This window comes from Pseudopipra pipra, chromosome Z (genome assembly GCF_036250125.1).
Source record: "Pseudopipra pipra isolate bDixPip1 chromosome Z, bDixPip1.hap1, whole genome shotgun sequence".
NCBI lineage: Eukaryota > Metazoa > Chordata > Aves > Passeriformes > Pipridae > Pseudopipra > Pseudopipra pipra.
This window is the reverse complement of record NC_087581.1, coordinates 52,871,670-52,892,233: the sequence shown is the minus strand read 5'-3', so window position 1 is coordinate 52,892,233 and position 20,564 is coordinate 52,871,670. Positions and strand designations below refer to the sequence as shown.

The following is a 20,564-nucleotide window of genomic DNA, read 5'->3' as shown; positions in this document are numbered from 1 at the left end:
TAAATAAATCATTTGAGTAATCTGTTGCTGACTTTTGAGAGCTAAAAAATAAGGTGCAAGCCCTCTAAATGAGATAAATGTGAGACTATATTTCTTTGTGCCATCGCTGTTCGTAAGTGGACTGCTGGAGGGGCTTCCTTCCCTAGTCTGGGAAGAAAATCTGAGATGAGATGACAGCTCAGAAGTCTGAGCTCAGAATGACAGCTCAGAAGCCTTACCCATTTTGTAATTCTGTGATTAATTGCTAAGGTTAGAAGAAACCAGAGTTGGTCATCTGGCCCAACCTCCCTGCTCAAGACCAGAGTCATCCTAGAGCACTTAGCACAGAATGCTTCCAGAGGTGTAATATTAAAAATAAACAATAGGATTCTATTAGTATTTTATTAGGGTCAATACGAGATGAATACTTTCCTATTTCATTAGGGAAAAAAATGTGTGTGCTGAGAAACTTAAAATATTTTGAGTGCATTAATTCTGTGTCATATTTTAAGCATTTTTGAGCTAACCTGATGTCATGTTGTGAGTCTTCTATCCCTTCTGTGTTTGCCTGCAGCTTGTCAAAATTATTCTAGTGAGCAACTGACAGAAGCACTTGGCAAAGGGTTTTGTACATAGGTGTATACTATAGCTTCAAGGTAGCAAGCTTTTTGTAATGCTTTTTCACAGTTCTTTCTGATCTTGTTCTCCTGTTGTCAATTCTGATTTTCTAGAAAGAAATCCAGACGATGCATCTGCTTTCACAATGCTTGGTTATTTGAATGAGTATCTACATCTGAAACAGCAGGCAGCGTATGCCTATGAGAGGTAAACTGTACACCCTTGGAAAGCTTATAGAAGCTCATTGACCTCTTTTCCATGCACCAGCTGAAAAACTTAAGGGTTTTTCTCTTCCTTAAATAAACAAACCTTACTTTGTCAGTTCAGCAGTACATTTCAGCTAAGTAGGGGGAGGTGTGGGGATGTTCTTATACCAAATTTGGAAATGCAGAACACAGAACTGGAAAAGTAAAGATGTTCCAAGGCTTATGTGTCTTACCAGGACATTTAACTAATTCACTGTGTGGGATTTAAGTAAAATCTTGGGAATAGGTAAGCTTGGTTTTAGTTTTATTCTCTGTCCCATTCTAATTAACGGATGTGGTTGGGCTTTGGGGTTTTTTTCCCTTCTCTCTTGTTTTCAAGTGGTAGAGGAATGTAGCAATGAAACCATGTTTGGTGAACGTGTTTGTTGACGCATTAAAACAGTAAAATAAGCTCTGTTTGTGTTTAATGAGCATAGAAAAGCTTCTGCATAAAACAGTTGTCCATTCTGCTCTGAGAACTATTCTCAAATATGCAAATGGTAATTGTTTTTCATTGTGGTTAATTTCAGGGCAGCTTCATTGCTGAAAAACTCTGAGGATACTGAAAAATACAATACAGCAATACAAAACTATGGCAGGTCACTGTGGTAAGTGTTGACATATTTTCCAAGCTCCTGACTTCAGTTTTGGATGGAGTGAGTGCAGTGGCACAAAACATGGTGAGGCTTAAAGATGAAAGGTCATTGCTAAAAGTAATCTATTAAACATCATTCTTAACAGGTTTGACTGAACTTCGTATTTGCTCCAGAAATGTGTAGTGTATTAAAAAAAAAAAATCAAATTGCAAGAAATTGCTGTATGTCTGAGGTATCAGTGATTCTTTTATCATGATTCTTTTATCATTAGCTTGATACTATGGTGGCTTAATGTAACCTATACAATGTAACTGTTGTATAGTCTCCAGAATAAATTGTGATTATATTTTTTTTTTAGTTTTTTTTACAGTCTCCACATGTGAGATCTGTAATAGGTTTAGCCTAAATAAAATAGCTACTTCGAGGTTTATTTAAGATCCCTTCTGCCTGCCCTTTGAATTTGTATTGAGTTGTACAACCTGCAGCATGTGTGGTTGGGGTGTTGCGTACATGTGTGTGATTTTTCTGCTGATGAACCCCTCTGCTATAGTCCTGCTCACAATTCTAAGTTCCCTTCATGATACCATTCTAGTTCTGAGGGAATGCAGGACACAAGTCTTAATAGATGAAGACTTTCAGTCTTTTCTTTCATATGAGATAGTTCAAGCTGTGCTAATTAGATATTTGTTAGCTCTCTTGAGAAACCTCATATTCTTAAGTTTCTGTACATGATCCTGGAACTTCTTGCCTTTAGTGATGTGATAAGTCATTAACTTCAGAGAATATTTTAGAAGCAATTCTAAAGCTGTATGTGTGTTGATTTCTGTGTAAAACTTAGACAAGAGTAAAGCTCTAGTAATTATTAAGTAGTTTAATAAGCACAATCCTGTATTATTTCCTTCATAGTGGTCTTAGAACAAGACTGCTGTAAGGTCTGTCTGTATGTGCACTTGCCTGTCTGTGTGCATGCATAGTTTGATTTGCTTTTTTCGTGCTTCTCTTCTGCTATTTTCTCCACTTCCATTGCGTTGACCATTAAGTGACATCTGTTGTGCAGATGGGGAGGACTTTTTCCTATCAATTATTCTTCATGCAACCGATAGGTGGAAAGATTAACTGCTATAACTGAAGAAGGGTGGTGAACATTGCACATTCTTGTCCTAATATTGCTCTTTTCCTGTGGTGTCTGCTTAAAACTACTGTATAAAAGAGGATACTGGTCTTCAAGGACAGTTTATCTGAATCATAGCAGCTGTTGCTACATGCTTCATACCAGTAATTTTGTTTTTTTCACAGTGCCCTTGATCTGTGTGATAAGGCCATTGAAGTTTATGCATCAATACCCCTAACTGAGTTTGATGGCATTGTGGGGCTAGCATTAGCTTACTTCAAGAAAGGACTCTTAGAAGAAAGTATCAAAGGTAAAATTCAGAGCATTATGAGGCACTTCCCTAGAGGTTAATCCTAACAAAATTTGTTTATCTGACCAACTTAGCTGTCACTCAGTTTATTTTGTTCTTTCAGTCCTCGTGCGTAAGTACAAACTCCACAACTGTTTTAATAGCTTGAGTACCATGTGCAGTTTTGGGCACCACATAAAGCATACAAAGGAGCACCACGTGGATGGTGAAGGGTCTGTAGGGGAAAGGCTTTTATGAGGAGTGGCTGAGGTCACTTGGTTTGTTCAGCCTGGAGAAGAGAAGACTGAGGGAAGACCTCATTACAGTCTTCAGCATCCTCTGGAGGGGAAGCAGTGGGGCAGGTACAGATGTCTTCAATCTCATGAAAAGTGACAGGACTCGAGAAAATGGCATGAAGCTCAACGGGGGGGGTTAAGTTAGATAATCAGGAAACTACCCTTCACCGAGAGGGTAGTTGAGCACTGGAACAGGTTGCCCAGGGAAGGTAATGGCACCAAGCCTGTGTGAGTTCAAGTTTGGACAATGGTTTCAGGCACACAGTGTGATTCTTGGGGTGTCCTGCTCAGGGTCAGGAGTTGGACTCGATAGTCCTGATGAGTCCCCTCCAACTCAGCCTATTCTGTGATAATCATTAGGCAGTTCAGCAGGGTGCTAGAAACCATTCAAATGTACTAAGGGAAGCTACATTTCTTCAAGTGCTTAATTCTTGTCCATTAAGCTCTTTTTATCTTAGCCTCCCTTGATCTCAAATAAAATTACTTTCCTGGATGAATCATTCCTAGTCTTGAGAAAAGAAGACTGAGAGGTGATCTCATCAATATATGTATCTCGAAGACAGGTGTCAAGAGGATGGTGCCAGACTGTGGTGGTGCCCAGTGACAAGTCAAGGAGTAATGGACATAAACTAGATAAGTTCCACCTCAACCTGAGGAAGAACTTCTTTACATTAAAGAAAGTTGCTGTGCACTAGAACAGGCTGCCCAGGGAAGTTGTGGAGTCTCCCTCTCTGGAGACTTTCAAAACCCACCTGCACAGTTCCTGTGTCACCTGCTCTAGGTGACCCTGGCTTGGCAGAGGGGTTGGACTAGATGATCTCCAGAGATCCTTTCCAACTCTAACTATTCTGTGATAGGAGATTAATGTGTTGTTCTAAGCACTTTAGCTTTAGTGATAAATATGATTCTGTGTCATGGTCTGCAATGCTAAGATGTGAGACTTCACAAAAACATATTGAATTATCACTGTTGAAGTGTAAGCACTCAGAAAGGAACAGCTATGTCAGTGTTTTAAGTAATCTTGTATTTTGATTGGAGTGATGTGTGCCCATCTGAAGTGCTATTTCATAAATGAGCTATCACAGGGAAGTATTGCTACTGGGTTCTTGAGGCTTTTTCTTAGTATCTCTATACTGCTTTTCAGTTCTGTTTCCACTTGCTACATATTAAACAACTCCCAGGCTCTCAGCAGTAGATCTGAGAGTCTTAATTGAATTTTTTTGTCTTCTGCTTACGATTTGAGGTGTGAAAATATATCAAACCTGAACCCAAAGTGTCTCTCTCTTTTCTAATACCATGCTTTACAAGGGTTGTTTTTTCTTCTACTTCAATTCTGAGTCTTGAATTTTTACCAGCCTATGAAAAAGCCCTGTCTGTTGCTGAGTCTGAAAAAGATAGAGCACATATCCTGACTGCCTTGGCAATAATAGAATATAAACAGGACAAAGTGGATGCTGCAAAGACACTGCTGTTTAAATGGTGAGTAGAGGGAATAATAATCAGAATGTGATATCTTATAGTGCTGCTGAATCCTCACATTTCATTTTTGTGAGAACTCAGGTGGATATTTTCTTTTTGTATTGCAGAATAATAGTGGAAATGGATGCAGTGCTCTTACTTCTGTGATATATCTGTTTTTGTTTTATGGCCTGTGTTTTCTACATTTTTAAAGCAGTATGGAGTGGAAGGGCTGAGCAGTTTGGATGTCCAGCATCCTTGAATGATAGTTTTGAAAACTTTATCTTTTAAGATGATATTACTTTGTAGTTTACCTAAGCACTAGGCAGTATTTTTGCTCTTTTGCTGTAAGAGCTCTATATGGCTAGTGAAAACAATTTCAATTTCAATAGTAGGAAATCTCCAGAACAGTTGTGTTCCAAGCATCATAGACCAGGACAAGCCTGTAGCTTCCCCATGAAAAGAAACAGATCTGTATTAGTTGTGCTGTTAAGTGGTGAATGTTTGTGTTTTTTTTTCAGATCTGTGTAACCTAAAAGCCTGTGCATCATCGTTAGTCTCCTGGTAGCTTCAGATTAAGAGTTAACATCTCAGCCTCTCAGGGTCAACCCTTTGTCAGTAGAGAACTCCAGTAGTGACAGTACAGTACACCATTTTGCCAGCAGACTCCTAACATTACTGAAATAGTGAAGGTCCATTATCTAGTACACTCTAAATCCAAAGTTACTCATGATTAGGTAGCTAGGAACCTGATATTTCCTACATCCTATAAATCACTGCAGACTTCTGTTTTTGTCATAATTATCAACAATGAGAGTTTTCTAGATGACCTTTTTTGTGTTTAAAAAAAAAAGTAGTTAATGGTTTAGGAAAGAAACATCACAGTGAATATGTCTAGATCTGAATTGGAAGCACAGTGCTGCAAAGGTATATGGTGGATTTTAGTAATAAGAACAAAAATGGTGCATTCTGGTCCAAGAGACAGATGTCCCTGCTGTCTGGAATTCATGCTAGATGACTTAAAGGGCCTCAATAGGACCCTGAACAAGAAGCTACCTTTTTAATTTCTCATAGCCAGCTTGGCACAGAGGCTTTTAATAGTGAGTATGTCTTGATATCCTCCTAATATGATAGAATACCATTTCTTACTTGTCAAAGAGTGCCTTCTGCTTAACAGCTCTTGATTTTTTCTTGCTTAAGTCTGAAAATAAAACATAGAATCAGAAGCTTATATTCTTGTCTTTTTTGAAGACAAAAATAATCATTAAGGGCTTGATTAGGAACCTGTAGCTACCTGATCCTGAAGGATATAGATCTAGCTTGATCCACAGTCCCACAGTGAGAGACTTAATTCTGTATATCATTCATGATACATAGGAGCAAGAGGACTCAGAAATACACAAGTACTCTAATGTTAACAGCAAATTTAATTTGTGCTCCAAAATAATGTCTCTTTCCCTCTCTCTGGTTCAACAGCTCATTAAAGGAACCTAGTATGGAAAGTCTGAAGGCTTTGTGCACACTAGGACTGGTAAAACAGGATGCAACACTTGCAACAGCAGCCCTAAAAGAATTACTGAAGCATGAAAAAGGGGATGATGGAATTTATGAGCGGTGCCTTACTGCATCTGCTATTTATGCATTACAAGGTAGAAATGTGAGGGTCCAGAGAGAAGTCTCCAAAGCAGTACACAGGTAGGTACTTTGTCTGGCTTTAGATTGCCCTGTAAATGTATTGCTTTGATTACATTGAACAGTAAGCAAACCTCTGTTTACTTGCATCATTCTTCTAGAAAAAAAAAAATTGTTTTTCAAAGGTGAAGTCCTCGCTTAAGGTTGTAGCATCAGCTGACAGAAGCTTGCTTTCTGATTTATGGCAGAAGTTTCATGGCTTATTCAGTATTTTCTGGTTTTGGTGACTTCTTTGATAGCTAGATTAGTTCAGTGTTCTGTGAAAGCATCTTTCATCATATGTAGCATAACCTTCAGTCTAGAAAAGTCTCAAGGGTCTTTATTTAATATTTAAAACCAGCCTTTGAAGCTATCTGTTCCATTAGCTGAATGTCTGTATTTAAATGTGTTTTGATTAGCCTTACCATTCTGTTCCTTTAAGAAAAACACACTTCAGTCTCTCCAAGTGTTTTTGGAAACTATTCTTCATGCAAATTATATTTCTCCAACTACAATTAAAATTCCTTGCTCTTCACACTATGGGGACAAGACCTGTAGTCCTAAAGTTTCTTTTCTTTCCATGAATATTGATATGCATATTGTACATTTTGTTTCTTTAGTTAGCAATATAACTTCAATATTGTGTTGTTTGTTTTGAATTACTACCCATGTCTATTTTCCACTGCACTTCATTGTTTTCATAATAGAGAAATTTGCTATCTATAGCAACTGCCTACTGAGTCATGGAAAACCAGGTGCATATCTAAATCGGAAAGTCTAATATCCTTTTTTTTCCCCAGTAACCCAGATAATCCTGCCCTCTGGTCTCTTCTATCTCGAGTAGTTCCACTGTCTGCATCACAAAAGGCAAAAGTAAGTGCATTGCTCTAAGATGTCTGGTGTTTACATCCTGGGTAGTCTGTGTTGTTTTTTAAGTAAAAAAACTCCCGACCTTTCAGTATGTGGACTTTCACTAGTTAATATGAAATCTTAAGGCTTGCATACACAGCAGTGCACAACCACATACAGAAGTTATATACTATTATTTGCATCTTTCATGAGGTAACAGCTCTTGATCTTGAAATAAACTTAGAGGAAAAGTCTGCTAGAATTATTCCAACAATAAAAGGCTGTACTATGTATAATTTTTTGTTTAGTTTTATAGAGATGTGTGTAAATAAATATATATTAAAATTTATGTGTTCAATTTGATTAATCTAGTCAGTTTCACTTTTTGCATTAGCCAATGTTTCCTTGCCACTTTTGTGCTTACTATTATCTTTTCTCCAAATAAATACTCTTTGTCTTAATTTATGTTAATTATGTAAAGAGAAATAGCACCTGAAAACTAACTCCTTTGTATATGGGGCTAATATCTGAAACAAATCATATGAATAAGCTCTAATCCTGAATGTCTCTTCCTAATTTTTTATGAGATTGTGCTATAAGCAAGGAAAATACCTCATTTTGCAAATTCTGTATTCATGATTAACAAAGATAAAAAGATACCTGCATTATATTTTGCATAAAATTAATTAGTAACCAAATTAACCATGTAACCAAATTAATTGGATTTTTTTTTAATCTTGCAGGGGGGAGCTGTGGCAGGAAGTATCGCACATATAATCGATGCAAAGCATGGAAAGGTTTGGCTTTCTTAAAATGAAGATTTTGTAATTCCATAAACAATCCTAAAGTTAATTCCATCTGATCACTTACAGTTTTAGGTGACTCTTATGTTCTCTTTTGTAGGAAGTCCTGCTGAATATTGCAGTTAATCAATTGGCAGCAGGTCACATGCTAGAAGATGAGAAAAACAACCCTATAAAAAATATCCAGAGGGCCATCCACATCTGTCCAGGTTACTCTTGTTCTCAAACACAGTAGTGATTTTTTAATTTTTACCCATCAAAAGGAAAATTACTGGATTAAGAAAAGTAGATTTCGTTTCTTGGTTTGGTTTATTGTTTAGGGTTATCCATGTACATTTTGGGGAGAATGCTTAGAATTGAAATTTTCATTGTCATTCCAAATCATTCCCATTTAATTCCCATTGTCATTCCCATTCCAATGGGAATTAAACCAGACAAGAAGAAAAATATCATTGGGTTTTAAGGCTTATTCTGAAAATATGGGCAATTTCTTAATCCCTCAGTAGGAGAAGACATTAGTATTATTTAGTATGTTAGCAAAATTCCCTTAGAATTACCTTATGCAACACCAAGCAGCAGAGAATTACTCATCTAGCTTGAGAATTTGAATTGGAAAGGTTCTGTTACAATGTGCGGGTTATGAACTATAGACAACTGTTCTCTTACTAAATGGTGTTCTTCCTTAAGTGTATGGAGCAAAAACCTAGCTTGGTTTTCAATTTCTAGTTTGCATGATGGAATACCAAAATGCTGTTTCTTCTGCAGTCATTTTTCTCTGATGCGGAAGGGTGACTGCAAGTAAAAAATTTCAGTTACTTTCCTACAGGAACACACAAGAATATGACTGCTAATCAAAAGCAGTATACTTTGCATTTTACTTTGTTGAATCTTCAAGCTTTGTTTCATTTTGCTGGGAAATTTAATTATCTTAGGGATGAAAATGTACATACATGAAATCTTTAAATAATCACTGTTCAGTTCATGACAGAGACTACTCTTCCAGTAGTAGGTGTTCTTCAGAGGGCTAGGTTAAGGTAAAGCTGACAGTGGAATTAGCTGGCAGTGGAAGTAGGCACTTAGTGCTGTAACTTCCATGTTATTGGTCAGACGAAACTGATTCTGTGTGACTGAAAGCTGTGGATGGCATCTTGGGATTTTTGCTGCCACCGTTACAGCACTAAGTGATAGCCAAGGTTAATCTGTGTAGTCAGACATAAACTGGCAGCTTCAGGTTAGCACACTGGTGTTTATGTAAAAATTCATTGGTTGATTTTAGGAACAGAATCTTCCTTTTATAATCTGGCAAATCTTACTAGTTAGAGACAAGTAGTTATCAGCTTCCTTGGGCTGAGTTCTATTACTTGTCTTGTTGTTGCTATCTCTTATTTACAGTGTATAGTTCCATTGATAGCTATGTTTTTATGCTTTATCTGGTAAAGACCATTCTAAATGAACTACCAGTGTATTTAGAATGGCACAAGTTGCCTTTGACCATTCTTTTCTAGATAATCCTACTGCCTGGGCAGTGCTAATGGCAGCCTGTCATGCTGAAAACACTGTTGTCTGTCTAAACAACACTCAGCCGAAACGAACAGGTCTAGAGATGACACTTGTGTCTACAGTTTCAGCCAAAAGTAAGCTATACAAGTTTTCTAATTAAAAAAAAATAAATAAAATTGATCTGAGCTTGCATTACTATTCTGAACTTGCAAAGAGGCTGAGGATTGCTCAGTCGTGAGTTGAGCTGTAACCGTATTGTACACATAAAAAATGCTAAATTCTAATGCACAGCTAGGGTTAATTACTTAATGGCAGCTTGCTTTCCCCTCCAAAGCCTCAAACGGTTTTCTAAAATAGTACTTCTGAACTCTGATGTCTAAATGGATGGTTGTGGGTATATTACATTGCAGCAACACTGCTTATGAGGAAAGACTAAAGTACCCTTGAGTTCTGTAACTTTTCCAGTAAAGGCTCAGTCTTGCTCAATGTCCATAGTGTTTTGAAAACTGGAATTAAAATTCCATGTTTGATTAATTATTCCTGAATCGTTAACTCAAATGGTGTATGCATTTTTCCCATCTTGCTTTTAATTTTGCCATCTTTCAATATTCCTTCTAATGAAGAAAGTCATGTCAGATTAAAACTCTAGTGTTTTAACTGTCTTTACAGCTGGGGAAAGTAACCTTCCTCATAATTATGTCCATATTCTGGAAGACTGGTGTCTCTGTCAAGCTATTACCAGTCTAGAGGAGACCGGTAAACTATCAGAAGCTGAAGCTCTTTGTAACAAGGTATGATGGTATCACGCTGGCAGATTGTGGTAGAATTGTAAAAATCATTTGTGTGCATTATACAAAAAGGTAATCTTTGAATTAGCAACTGTCTGTTCCATCAGAGCTACAAATACAGTAGTTCACAGAATATTCTGAGTTGTAAGGGATCATTGAGTCCAACTCTTAAGTGAATGGCCCATGGGGGCATTGAACCTGCAAGGTTGGCATTATTAGCACCATGCTCTACTCAGCTGAACTAGTTGTTGGTATATTCTCCCTTCACCAAGATGCTGCTTCTGTTTGCAACACTGAAACTGTGTTAATAGTTGAAACAAGTAGTATATGTCATGATAAAGATAAATCTGCTCTTTCTGCCTAGAATTAACCTAGAATTATGCAAAACATTACAGAAATTTGAGGCAAGAAGTTCATGTGGGAGACTTTGCCTGGGACTTTACTTCCTGCTGGGTTGTGTTGTTACTTTGTTTCAGAGCCACAAGGTTTTGTAAAAAGAAAAGTCTTGAGGAAATGCAGCTGGGGAAGGGGATTGGGGTGTTATCAACATTGAAGTGTGTGTTTCATGTGTTCATGAACAGAAGACTTGGCAAAAGATAAGCAAAAAAACTGTTGAACTCATCAGCACACATCCTTGACTTTCATGAAGGAAAATTACTAATCCCATGCAAATGTGCTCCTTGGTTTTGGCATTTCTGTATTAACAGGGATGAGAGTTAAAAAAAAAACACAAAAAAAGCCAAAACAAACAGATTTGTTGAACATGCTGGTTTTCAGGGGAAAGTACTTTCTTGTCTCTCTGTTTGCTTGGTGAGAAGGTGTTTTTCTTTTCTGGCCACCATGTTTACTGACCTGTCTTCTATTAATGATTAATGATTCTGTTAAAGATCAGAGATTTCTAAACATACAAAGTATGTCCTTCCCCCCATCTTGTCATGGGGGGTGGTTATGGAGGGTTTTGCATGTGTTTTGTTGGTTAAATTGCTTGGGGAGAGGACAGTCAGTGCCTGCAGTTACTGAAGAAAAAGGGGAACATCCTCTGGTACCACAGACTCTCAGTAACAGTTTTGGACCCTGAAATTCTCAGAAAGCCATATAACTAGGGATGGTGAGTCAGGCACTGCTGTCATTCAGTTTGAGATAGGCAGCGTGATTCCGCACTTGTTCATGAGGGAAAATTGCAGCAAATTTAGGAGCTTCTATTGTGTTTCAGAAAGTCTCTGCATTCTTTATAAAGCAGCAGCTTGTTAAGGATTCACAGGCAACATATTTCATTTTATAAAAAAAAGAGATGTGTGAAAAGTACAAGTTGTTTCTTAAATCTGCTTTGAATTATAATTCTTGAAAGTATTCTGATTTGAGCAGGAAAAATAACATGAAGTGAGGCTTGCTGAAGCTTCACATACTTCACCTGAGAAGGGTAAAGCAACGGATGGCTGGTTTTCTGTCTTTGCTATTTTGTGTGTTTTTTCAAAAAAATGCTCTCTAGGGACCTACTGTTACGGAACAGGAAGTGTTTAGTAAAGTACTTCTGTTCCAGGGAGAATAAATCATCTTACCTGGGAGAACTGAAACTGCTTGAAACACAGTCAAAGTCACAGGTTTTTACCTCTATTAATAGGCCCACACTGGTAATGATTGACAAACCAAATAAGAACTGTCTTTCAGACAGTCTAAGACTGCCTGAAATAATAACCAAATAACTAAGAGTAGGACATATACAAAATTTGGGATAGACTTCAGATGTATTTTGAGGAGAGTAAAAAAAGTTAACTGTTTTCATGGGTCAATCCCTGGAACACTGCTTTGTGCAGAGGAAGAGGAAACTGCTATTTTGCAAACATCCTGAGAATGCTTTCAGTGCAGTTTTCTGTACAGAACAAAATGGAAAGATGTAAGTTTCTTTGATATTTGGGAATAATAATTCTGATTGTTTTGGTCTTAGGCTTTAAAAAGCTGCCCTGAGCACCCAGCTCTGTTTTTGCTTTTGAGACAAGTTCAGTGTAAGCAGCTATTGAAGTCTCACAAAGAACTTCCAGGCAACATCCTGGAGGAGCTTCGCAAGACAGTCATGACCAGTCCAACTTCAGTTGCCGCCTGGCAAGTAAGTGTGCATCCTTTCCCTGACTGATGTGCCACTCTCACACCCACTGTAAGAGGGTAAACATTAGTTTCACTGCTTGGTTTTATTTATCTGCTGACAGTCAATGACAGAAAAAATAGCTTGTATTTGGGTTGTTATAAAGTTGAAACATCATGTTAGATTTATTTAATAGTTGAAATAATAAGAACCACTAGTAAGGATAAGCAGACAGGTGAATTAAAAACTTGAGATAAATCCCTAGCACCTGTGTCTTTAGGGAACTGTGATTTGACATGTAAGCAGAAAACAGTGAAATATTTCATAACTCATAAGACTAGATGGAAGTAAAGGGTTTCCTAATGTAGTAATATACAGTTCCTTATTCAGGATCTGAAAACCTGAATAAGTCTCTTCCAGTCACCTTATTTGGGAGAATTGAAATCGCTTGAAACACAGTCAAGCGATTCTCCATAATCTCCTGACTTCAGATGTCACTGTTCTTTTGAGTAAGTTGATTTTGCAGAGAAGAGAAATCACTCCCAGTAACAGTGTTCACTGACTCCCTTCTATGGCACCATGAGTGATCCCTTTTAGTAGATATGAAGATGCTATTACTCACTTCATATGCTGCTTCTGTGAGACAGTCTGAGAAGTCTGTCTCACAAATGCCAAGAGATCTTTCTGGTGATGCAGCACATATGTTTGTTTATTTTCTAACAGTTGGTTCTAGTTACAGTTATTGTCTTCCTTTTCCAATGTAAGTAGCATATTGTTAAGAAAAATTCTGTGAGCTTTTAGAGTCCTTTATGTAGTTGAGAGATTTATGGCGCTCTCTCTGCCTATTGATAAAATAAAACCCTGCTTGTAGTACTGAAGTTGATTTCAGTCTTAGAAGACCAGTGCAAGGCTGCTGTAGAGATCGTTATCTCACTTGTTTCAGGGCTGCACATCCTCTTCTCTTCTGAAACACAGGAGTATCATTTCTGTAAAGATACTTTTTTGATGCATTTTTCACTGATTTGTGAGACTTCCTCTTTCTGATCTACAGAACTCATTCAGATTGGATTTGCAAAATAGAGGGCATGCTAGACATGATTGTATCCTCTATTTTCGTAACACATTTTGGAAATTAAATTAGGGCTTGTATACATTCTTCAAGCATCCCTTGCATAGCCAAGTCATCTTGCTTACCAGCAGGGATAAGTGAACTGAAAGTGTATATGATGTAGGGAGTGGGAGGGCTTGATTGTTTTGGTCTTCTTAATCCAGGCCACAGATAAGCTACCTCTGAGGAAGATCTTTTCAGTTCTAATTAAAGAAGGTATTTCTTAGGGCTTAGATAGCATTCTGAAAAAGCCTGGCTGCTAGATCTGTTCGTAGTGGATAAATATATGCTTTTATGTTTTCTGTCTTTAGACTTCCTAAGAGTTTGATAAATGTTTTGTCTTACTCAGAAGTATCCACTGTGATGCCTTACAGTTTTTACTCGATTATAGGGGCCCTTAACTATTCTTTTTGCTGAAGTTTTTGGCTTTTGTCTTAGTAGTTGTTTTGCAGGACTTAGGAGTGCTGCTGAACTGCTATTCTGATGGCTATTCTACTTTTTGTGCTGTGGCTTATCAGGAAAATAGAGAGAAGCACATCTGGTAGAGTTGCCTTTGTACCTTTGCATAAGGGTTCTCTTCTTCACATCTTGGGAGCTAGACATCTTCAGCTGCAAAGAACTGAGGCCAAGGGAAGCTTTTTTTTCTTCACATGAATGAATGTTTTACTTTACAAAGCAGTCCTGCAGCTCGATGTCAAGAATGCACAGTCTCACTAGTGCTAATTAATGCTTTCTAATGTGTCTAGTGGATAAGTAACTTCTGAGCACCAGAAAGGGTTAATAATTTTTGTCCCTTGTAACACCAGGCAGTCTTTAGCTAGCAAAAGTCTAAAGACCATTGCTCAAAAGCAAGGGAATTTTTTTTTTTTATAAGAAATTGCTTTGTTTGCTTGATGATCCAGCAAAGAATATTTCTAGATGTGGCTTACACATTTTCATGCAGGCAGCAGAGGCATGAAACTCTGCCTCCAAGTGTCTTATTTCCTTTGTCCCATCTGTCTTCTACGGCATGACTCAGCTGATTCAGAAACTGTGTAACGCAAGTCTACACCCATCACCTGGATTCATGCTCATGTCATAATGTCTTTCTTCCTGGCATAACTCAAATGCACTGAGAAAATCTATCAAAAAGGTGTCCGTGAGTGGTCTAGGGAACTCCCAGAATAAGTTACTGTAGTGAGGTGTACTGCCAGTTATGCAGCACACTACATTTTTCTGCAGGGCAGTGCGCAGTATATTGTTGGAATGAGGTATGGGTGCATGGTGGTGTTTTTAGCTAATAGTATGCTGTGGTACTCTCATAGATTGAACTAAATGATATTGTCTAAGGGCTGTGTGTTTTGGTGGCTCCATAACTGATTTTGTTGGATGTTTATTTTCAGTGGCTGGCAAAAGTATATCAGTCTCAGAGAATGATGATTGGAGCAGAGATGTGTTACAGAAAGAGTCTGCAGTTGGCGTCACAGCAGGGCAGCTGGAACGGGAAGTTATCCAGTCTGCTCAGGCTAGCTATGCTCGCACTGGAAATCTGCATGGTAGGATAACCAGTATAATGTAACTGCATGATTTAAGAGGAGTTGCTGGAATGTAGGGCTTCTGTAGTCTTTAAATGAAGCCCCTGTTTAAATCACTTTGCATTTTATGAATGACAGCTAGAGAATAAAGTGAGACTCCAAGGAGTTACAGTGAAATAATCACATAGAACCACTATGTACAGAAAGAGGCTAACTTGTTCAATAAGACTTACTTGTCTAATAACAGTTTCAGTTGGATCATCCAAATCGATGTACCCTTCAAGTATCTGTCCTCTTTTTCAGAAAACTGCCTCAATAAACATTTTTTTCTGCACTGGTGCCTGGAGACATCAGTCACATTTCAAGTAATTTTATGCCATATGGTCATTTCCAGATATGGTGCCTTGCCTTGTAGTGTAAAAACAATCTAAGGGAAGTGTACGTTGTGGTGTAAAGAAAATTACTCTGTTCCTTGCAGCGAGGGGCAAGGTGAACATACCTCAGATTCTCGGCAAGGGCAAGGTGAACATACCTCAGATTCTCGGCAAGTGTTTATTCTCTTTAAGCATAGTCACTCCAGAAACTTGAAGTGCACTACCAGATTGCTTTAAAGCCTAGTGTAAAATGTAGATACTGCTGTGATCTTGGCTAACACTTTTTCATGTATTTTAACAGATGACCCAGCTAAGAGCCATAATCAAAATCAGGCAAAGCAACCCCATCTATCCTGAGATCTTATATAAGAAAAGGCAGTCAGTTTTACAGAGGATAAAGCTGCAAAGCTGTTATGCCTTGTGGGAGAAGAGAATCACCCTCAGTGTAGACAAGTTTCTTTCTCACAGGGCCTATGCTTCAAAAGGTTAAATTTGTCAAGTGGCAGTATTTTTCCTGCCATGAATATTCTGTCAGTTTTCTAGTGGTCTGATCCCTGTTTCTTATTGCTCTGAAATGCTTCCACAGGTCACAAAGTACCTTCTAACTTAATTAATACTACTTCTTTAAGTGCTGGCCTGAATGGCTTAAGAATGCACATGACTTTGTTTAAAATGAGATTAGTATGAATTTGATTATCTCATCTCTGCTTTCTGAAAGAGCAGAGCAACTGATAAGTGGATTTCTTTTCGGACTCTCTAATCTGCACTGATTTAATGAAATGTGCGAGAGCCTGGTGAAAAAGTTCTGTGTTTGAAAATTGCTTGTCTCCCAGTTATCTGTCCAAATGAAGTATAGTAGTTTGAATGCTATCCAGACACACTGGGCATAATAAGGTTTTTCTTAAGCCAGTTTTATTTTTTCTTTTCTTTTCTTGTTTGCTCAAAAGTCGTTTTGTTAAGTAATTACCATCTTGGAATTGGTTTTCACTGTTGGTAAAAAATCTCACTTCTGGGGATAAATTCTACATTCTAGAATAGTCTTGTATATGGGATGAAGATTTACAAGCTGAAGAGCAAACAAGGGTTTCTGAAGCATTACTAAAACTTGTGTGGAAAAAACACAAGGATTGTTTGCATAAATGAGGAACTGGAATGCTGGCAAGCTTGGTCCTATGTCAAGTTAACATAACTTTTCCAGGCACTTCTAACCACTGTTTGTGGTTTTTTAAAAGGTATCTTTCTAACCTGCCAAATACTTTATATAACTCAGAACTGCTTGAATTAAACCTTCTTTCTAGAGAGCTGCAAACACACTACAATAAAGTCCTTTTTTGTTTTTTGGGGGGTTTTTTTTGGCTTGTTTGTTTGTTTTTTATTTTATTATTTTTTCCCCCTTTATTTTTCACTTTTATAATAGGCTAATGTCTCAAATGAGCACTGGCCATCCTTGGTTCAGGAGGCAACAACAGAAGCTTTGAAACTTTCTCCTTGCCCCCTGGCAGCTCTGCTTCAAGCCCTGCTACAGTATAATCGCAAAATGGGAGCAAGGTATGCATGATCTGTTAAGTTCTAAGTGGAATACACTGTCTAAAAATACACATTATCCCCAGATCTAACTCCAAGAACTAAAAGAAAATTGAAAGCAGGAATTAATTCTTATGGGAGTTAAAAAGGAGAGGAGAGAAAGTAGTGTGGGAAGCAGCTGAATCTTCCTCTATTTGTGGGAAAAAAAATGTATATGACCTTCCTACTAAGAGAAAAACGGCTATAAGACAATTTTTATTTTAATAGCATGTTACATAAATAAATTAATCAGGAAGAATACACATTCTTAAAAATGCTGTAAAATAGCACAGTGGAAATGCATATCACTACCCTATATACTGTTGGTATTAATTTTGATCCTGAATTGGCCTCCAGTCAAAGTTCATGCCTATTCCTGAACAACCAAGAGCACATTGTGGCTTTTTGAGGAAGGGAAAGAAGATTTGAGGAAGGGGTACTTGGAATCTTCCTATGTAGTGAATTTGGTTCTTAGATCTTTTATAGTATTTTTGTTTAAGATAGGGAAAGTTGGAATTTTTTTATGGTTTTGTTCAATAATTCACCTGTTTTGTAGATAATTCTGACAAACTGGCTTACTTTCTCCATTGGCATTTAAGAAGGCAGCCTAATGTGATTGTGATAGTTGTCAATTATAATAAAATTAAGATAAAAACTTATTTAATCAATTAAAATTGGTCTTATTACAATTTCAGATATTAATTTATGTGAACAGTATATCACAAGATCTAATTGATCTGCCTAGGTGTTTCAAAATCCTGAAACAAGAAATTAATCTTAAATACAAATTAGAAACTTAAAACAGTTAAATCACAATCTACTGGAAAATCATGTTGTTTATAACGGACAGAATGTAAAGAACAAGAGTCAAAGCTGATGGAGCACCAGTGAATTATTATGAGATTCCTAAACATAATTGGCAGTTTTTACCAGATTTCTAATGACACTGTGAATTTGAAAATGTATTGGTTGGGTATAAACTGTTGGTGTTGGAAGGTAGTATCAGCCAAATAGAACTTCAGACTTCGTGTAATACTCTATTCCAATTTCCTTCTCTTCTGCAATTTCACATCCTGTCTCTGTGTTTGCAGGAACTGCAGTACCTTTTGTGAGTGCCTGGATTAAATATATTTGTGTATAATATTAAGTTCTATTGGTATCACTAAATTCTAGTACCTGCTTCTTTCAAGTGCAGTGTTATTTCCTAGGTCTTAAAGAGGAAAACACCTGCTGTAATTGTTCAACAGATTACATACTGAAATCAGAGACTGTGCTGAAATCACAGGTGTCATGATGTTTATCATGCTCTTACAGGACTTGTGAAATCTTGAGTGTAATATATTAGCCATAACAATGGAGGCAGAATTCCGTAGCATTCTAGATGCAACTACATAGGAAACAAAGGGATGTACAACTCTAGACTCACTTTGTTGGGCAGTATGGAAATAAAGATGTGACCTTATATTACTTCTGACTGTTGTTGCTTGCTCTGGTATGTTACATGCAGCCTAGTCAGTTGCATTTGATTTGGATTATGTTATGATTATATTTCTAGGGAGACTCGACGAATGTTGGAAAGAGTGGTTTATCAGCCAGGGAATCCAGAAACTATTGTGTCGGTGGCACGCTGGTACCTCCTGCAACATCTGTATGCCAAAGAGGATTGTGAATTAATAGATGTAAGACAGTACATTTTATACAGAAATTCAATCTATTTACATTTTATATTACATTTACAACTTGAAAGAGGATAGAAGCAGGCTAAGGAGGTTCTGGCTTACCTGCTCTTAAGGTGCGATGTATAAAGGTTCTATATTGAAAAAATGTACTTTGGTTTTTGAAATTTACACTAGTTTGTTTGAAAGTCTTCCATTCCTCCATACAATAATAATGAAAAATAAAGTGTCTAGTCCAAACTTGCAAGAATTCTACTAGTGGCTCTTCAGTAGACACGAGGACCATTTAATCAAAATTTTACCAGAACGTACAAATGTACTAAAAGATACACGCTCTAGCCTGGGTGTAACTTGGAGTATCCCTGACTCAAAAGATCTGAGCAGTAGGATGCTGTACGTTCTGTATTGAGGACTTATATCTGTAATGGTACATTATTTCAGTACATAGTAAATGGTACATTAGTTTCTGTTGACAGGACTTCACAATTGGATTTGGCCAAATTTATAAATTCACTCAGTTCTTTCATGTAATGCAAATGGGCAGTCATTCATTTTGACCTGCAACTGGAATGACTTTGCTAGTCAAACTCTGAATACACTCTCCTAGTAACCTCCTCACTGCAGCCACTGTCATGATGAGTCTTTTGCCTAGATCATTAGCTGTTTCCTGGTGAATGTTGAATCCAATAAAAAGTAAATTTGGAGGTACAGCATATAAATAGGCTCAGCACTGACAAAAATCCATACACAGACATGGAGGTTCATAAAAAAAATCTAGAATTAATGATTTCAGATGATTCTGGTATGATCTCACTGCACTTCCTTTTGCAAAGTCATCTGTACTCCCTGCCAAAGAATATGATGATAATGACTGAAGATTCGTTTGATCCTACTTAATGGTTTTCCTTTTAATAGGTATAATGTGATTGGATTACAAGAGAAGTGCTAGAAGCTTAGGAACATTAGGCTGTTGTGCAAGCTTTTTTAAATAAGAGAAAAGCTCTAAGTATGGTATGTGGAAAAAAAATCAAGGAAATGTGAATTTTAGAGAGGGAGGGAAAAGAATATCTGGCAAGCTTTTAAGTTGCTGCAGAGAATACTCCAGTCTGGCAAATGGAGACTTATACAAAGGTTCTAGCAGGAGACAACTGTATGTCAGCAGGAAGATAGGTCTCATATAGCTCTGCCTGTTTAATTGCCAGCACTTAACTAACTTGTCAAACTTAGTTTCAGCCTCAAGTAACAAATGATGCTGTTAACAGAGCATTGGTAGTGACTACAGGTTTAGCAAGTCACTGTAGTGTGAGGTTTTGATCTTTTAAGAAAACTGATGTGTAATGTTGAATGTTTTCTATCTGGGCTTTATGGGTGAGGTAATCTATTATGGAAACTGTCTCAAAGGAATGAAAATACATTTGAGATTGCCTGTAAAATACTAGCAGTAAAAATCTTAATTTCTCAGTTTTTCATTGTTTGTTTTTCTACGCAGGTGCTTATAGAAAATGCCAAAGCTAATGGAGATGTTAGAGCTCTGGAACTAAATGAGAAGTTGTCAGCAAGCGCCTAGTATGGACTATCTCAAGCAAAATAATCTAACATTCATCTAACTTAACTAGTTCACCTTCCAGAAACGTATATGGTTTGGGCTATTGTATTTGTTTGTCTGGTTTTGTTTTTTTCTGTTTCATCAACTGCAACTTTGTCCTTAGTTTTACTTCTTCTTGAACAAAAGTAGGCTATTTTCTTGTTGAGTTATATAACCCATAAAATCACACTTTACTTAGAAAAGAAAATCCTGATTTTTTCTTTTGTTTGCTTCTTCACCTAAACTTCATTGCTATTCACAATAGAGAGTATTTTTCTGTATTTCCCCCTTGGTCACACACAAAAGTACAATATTTCCAATGAGGTCCTGAACAGCAGCAAGCTTTTAAACAGATTAAGCAGGAGATTGCACACACATGGCACTCGGACCAGTCAGGACAGAACCAAATGTGAAAAATGTACTTCATTCCACAGCCGTACCCAAAAATCGAGCTAATGAAG

The 20,564-nt window shown here is 37.3% G+C and overlaps 1 protein-coding gene across 5 annotated transcripts in view; it reads left to right on the top strand.

Annotated features, from left to right (window-relative positions):
* SKIC3 (SKI3 subunit of superkiller complex) overlaps positions 1–20,311 on the top strand; it is a 48,805-nt gene extending 28,494 nt beyond the window's left edge. For all 5 annotated transcript variants that reach the window (XM_064641487.1, XM_064641489.1, XM_064641488.1 and 2 more), the window contains 15 exons: positions 711–804; positions 1,373–1,450; positions 2,735–2,859; positions 4,490–4,613; positions 6,069–6,287; positions 7,064–7,136; positions 7,856–7,909; positions 8,016–8,124; positions 9,421–9,549; positions 10,085–10,206; positions 12,149–12,307; positions 14,774–14,926; positions 16,697–16,827; positions 18,398–18,521; positions 20,008–20,311. In XM_064641487.1, the coding sequence (XP_064497557.1) occupies positions 711–804; positions 1,373–1,450; positions 2,735–2,859; positions 4,490–4,613; positions 6,069–6,287; positions 7,064–7,136; positions 7,856–7,909; positions 8,016–8,124; positions 9,421–9,549; positions 10,085–10,206; positions 12,149–12,307; positions 14,774–14,926; positions 16,697–16,827; positions 18,398–18,521; positions 20,008–20,085 (1,772 nt within the window). In that variant the 3' untranslated portion in view covers positions 20,086–20,311. The remainder of the gene's footprint in view (positions 1–710; positions 805–1,372; positions 1,451–2,734; positions 2,860–4,489; positions 4,614–6,068; positions 6,288–7,063; positions 7,137–7,855; positions 7,910–8,015; positions 8,125–9,420; positions 9,550–10,084; positions 10,207–12,148; positions 12,308–14,773; positions 14,927–16,696; positions 16,828–18,397; positions 18,522–20,007) is intronic.
* Positions 20,312–20,564: the final 253 nt, after the last annotated feature.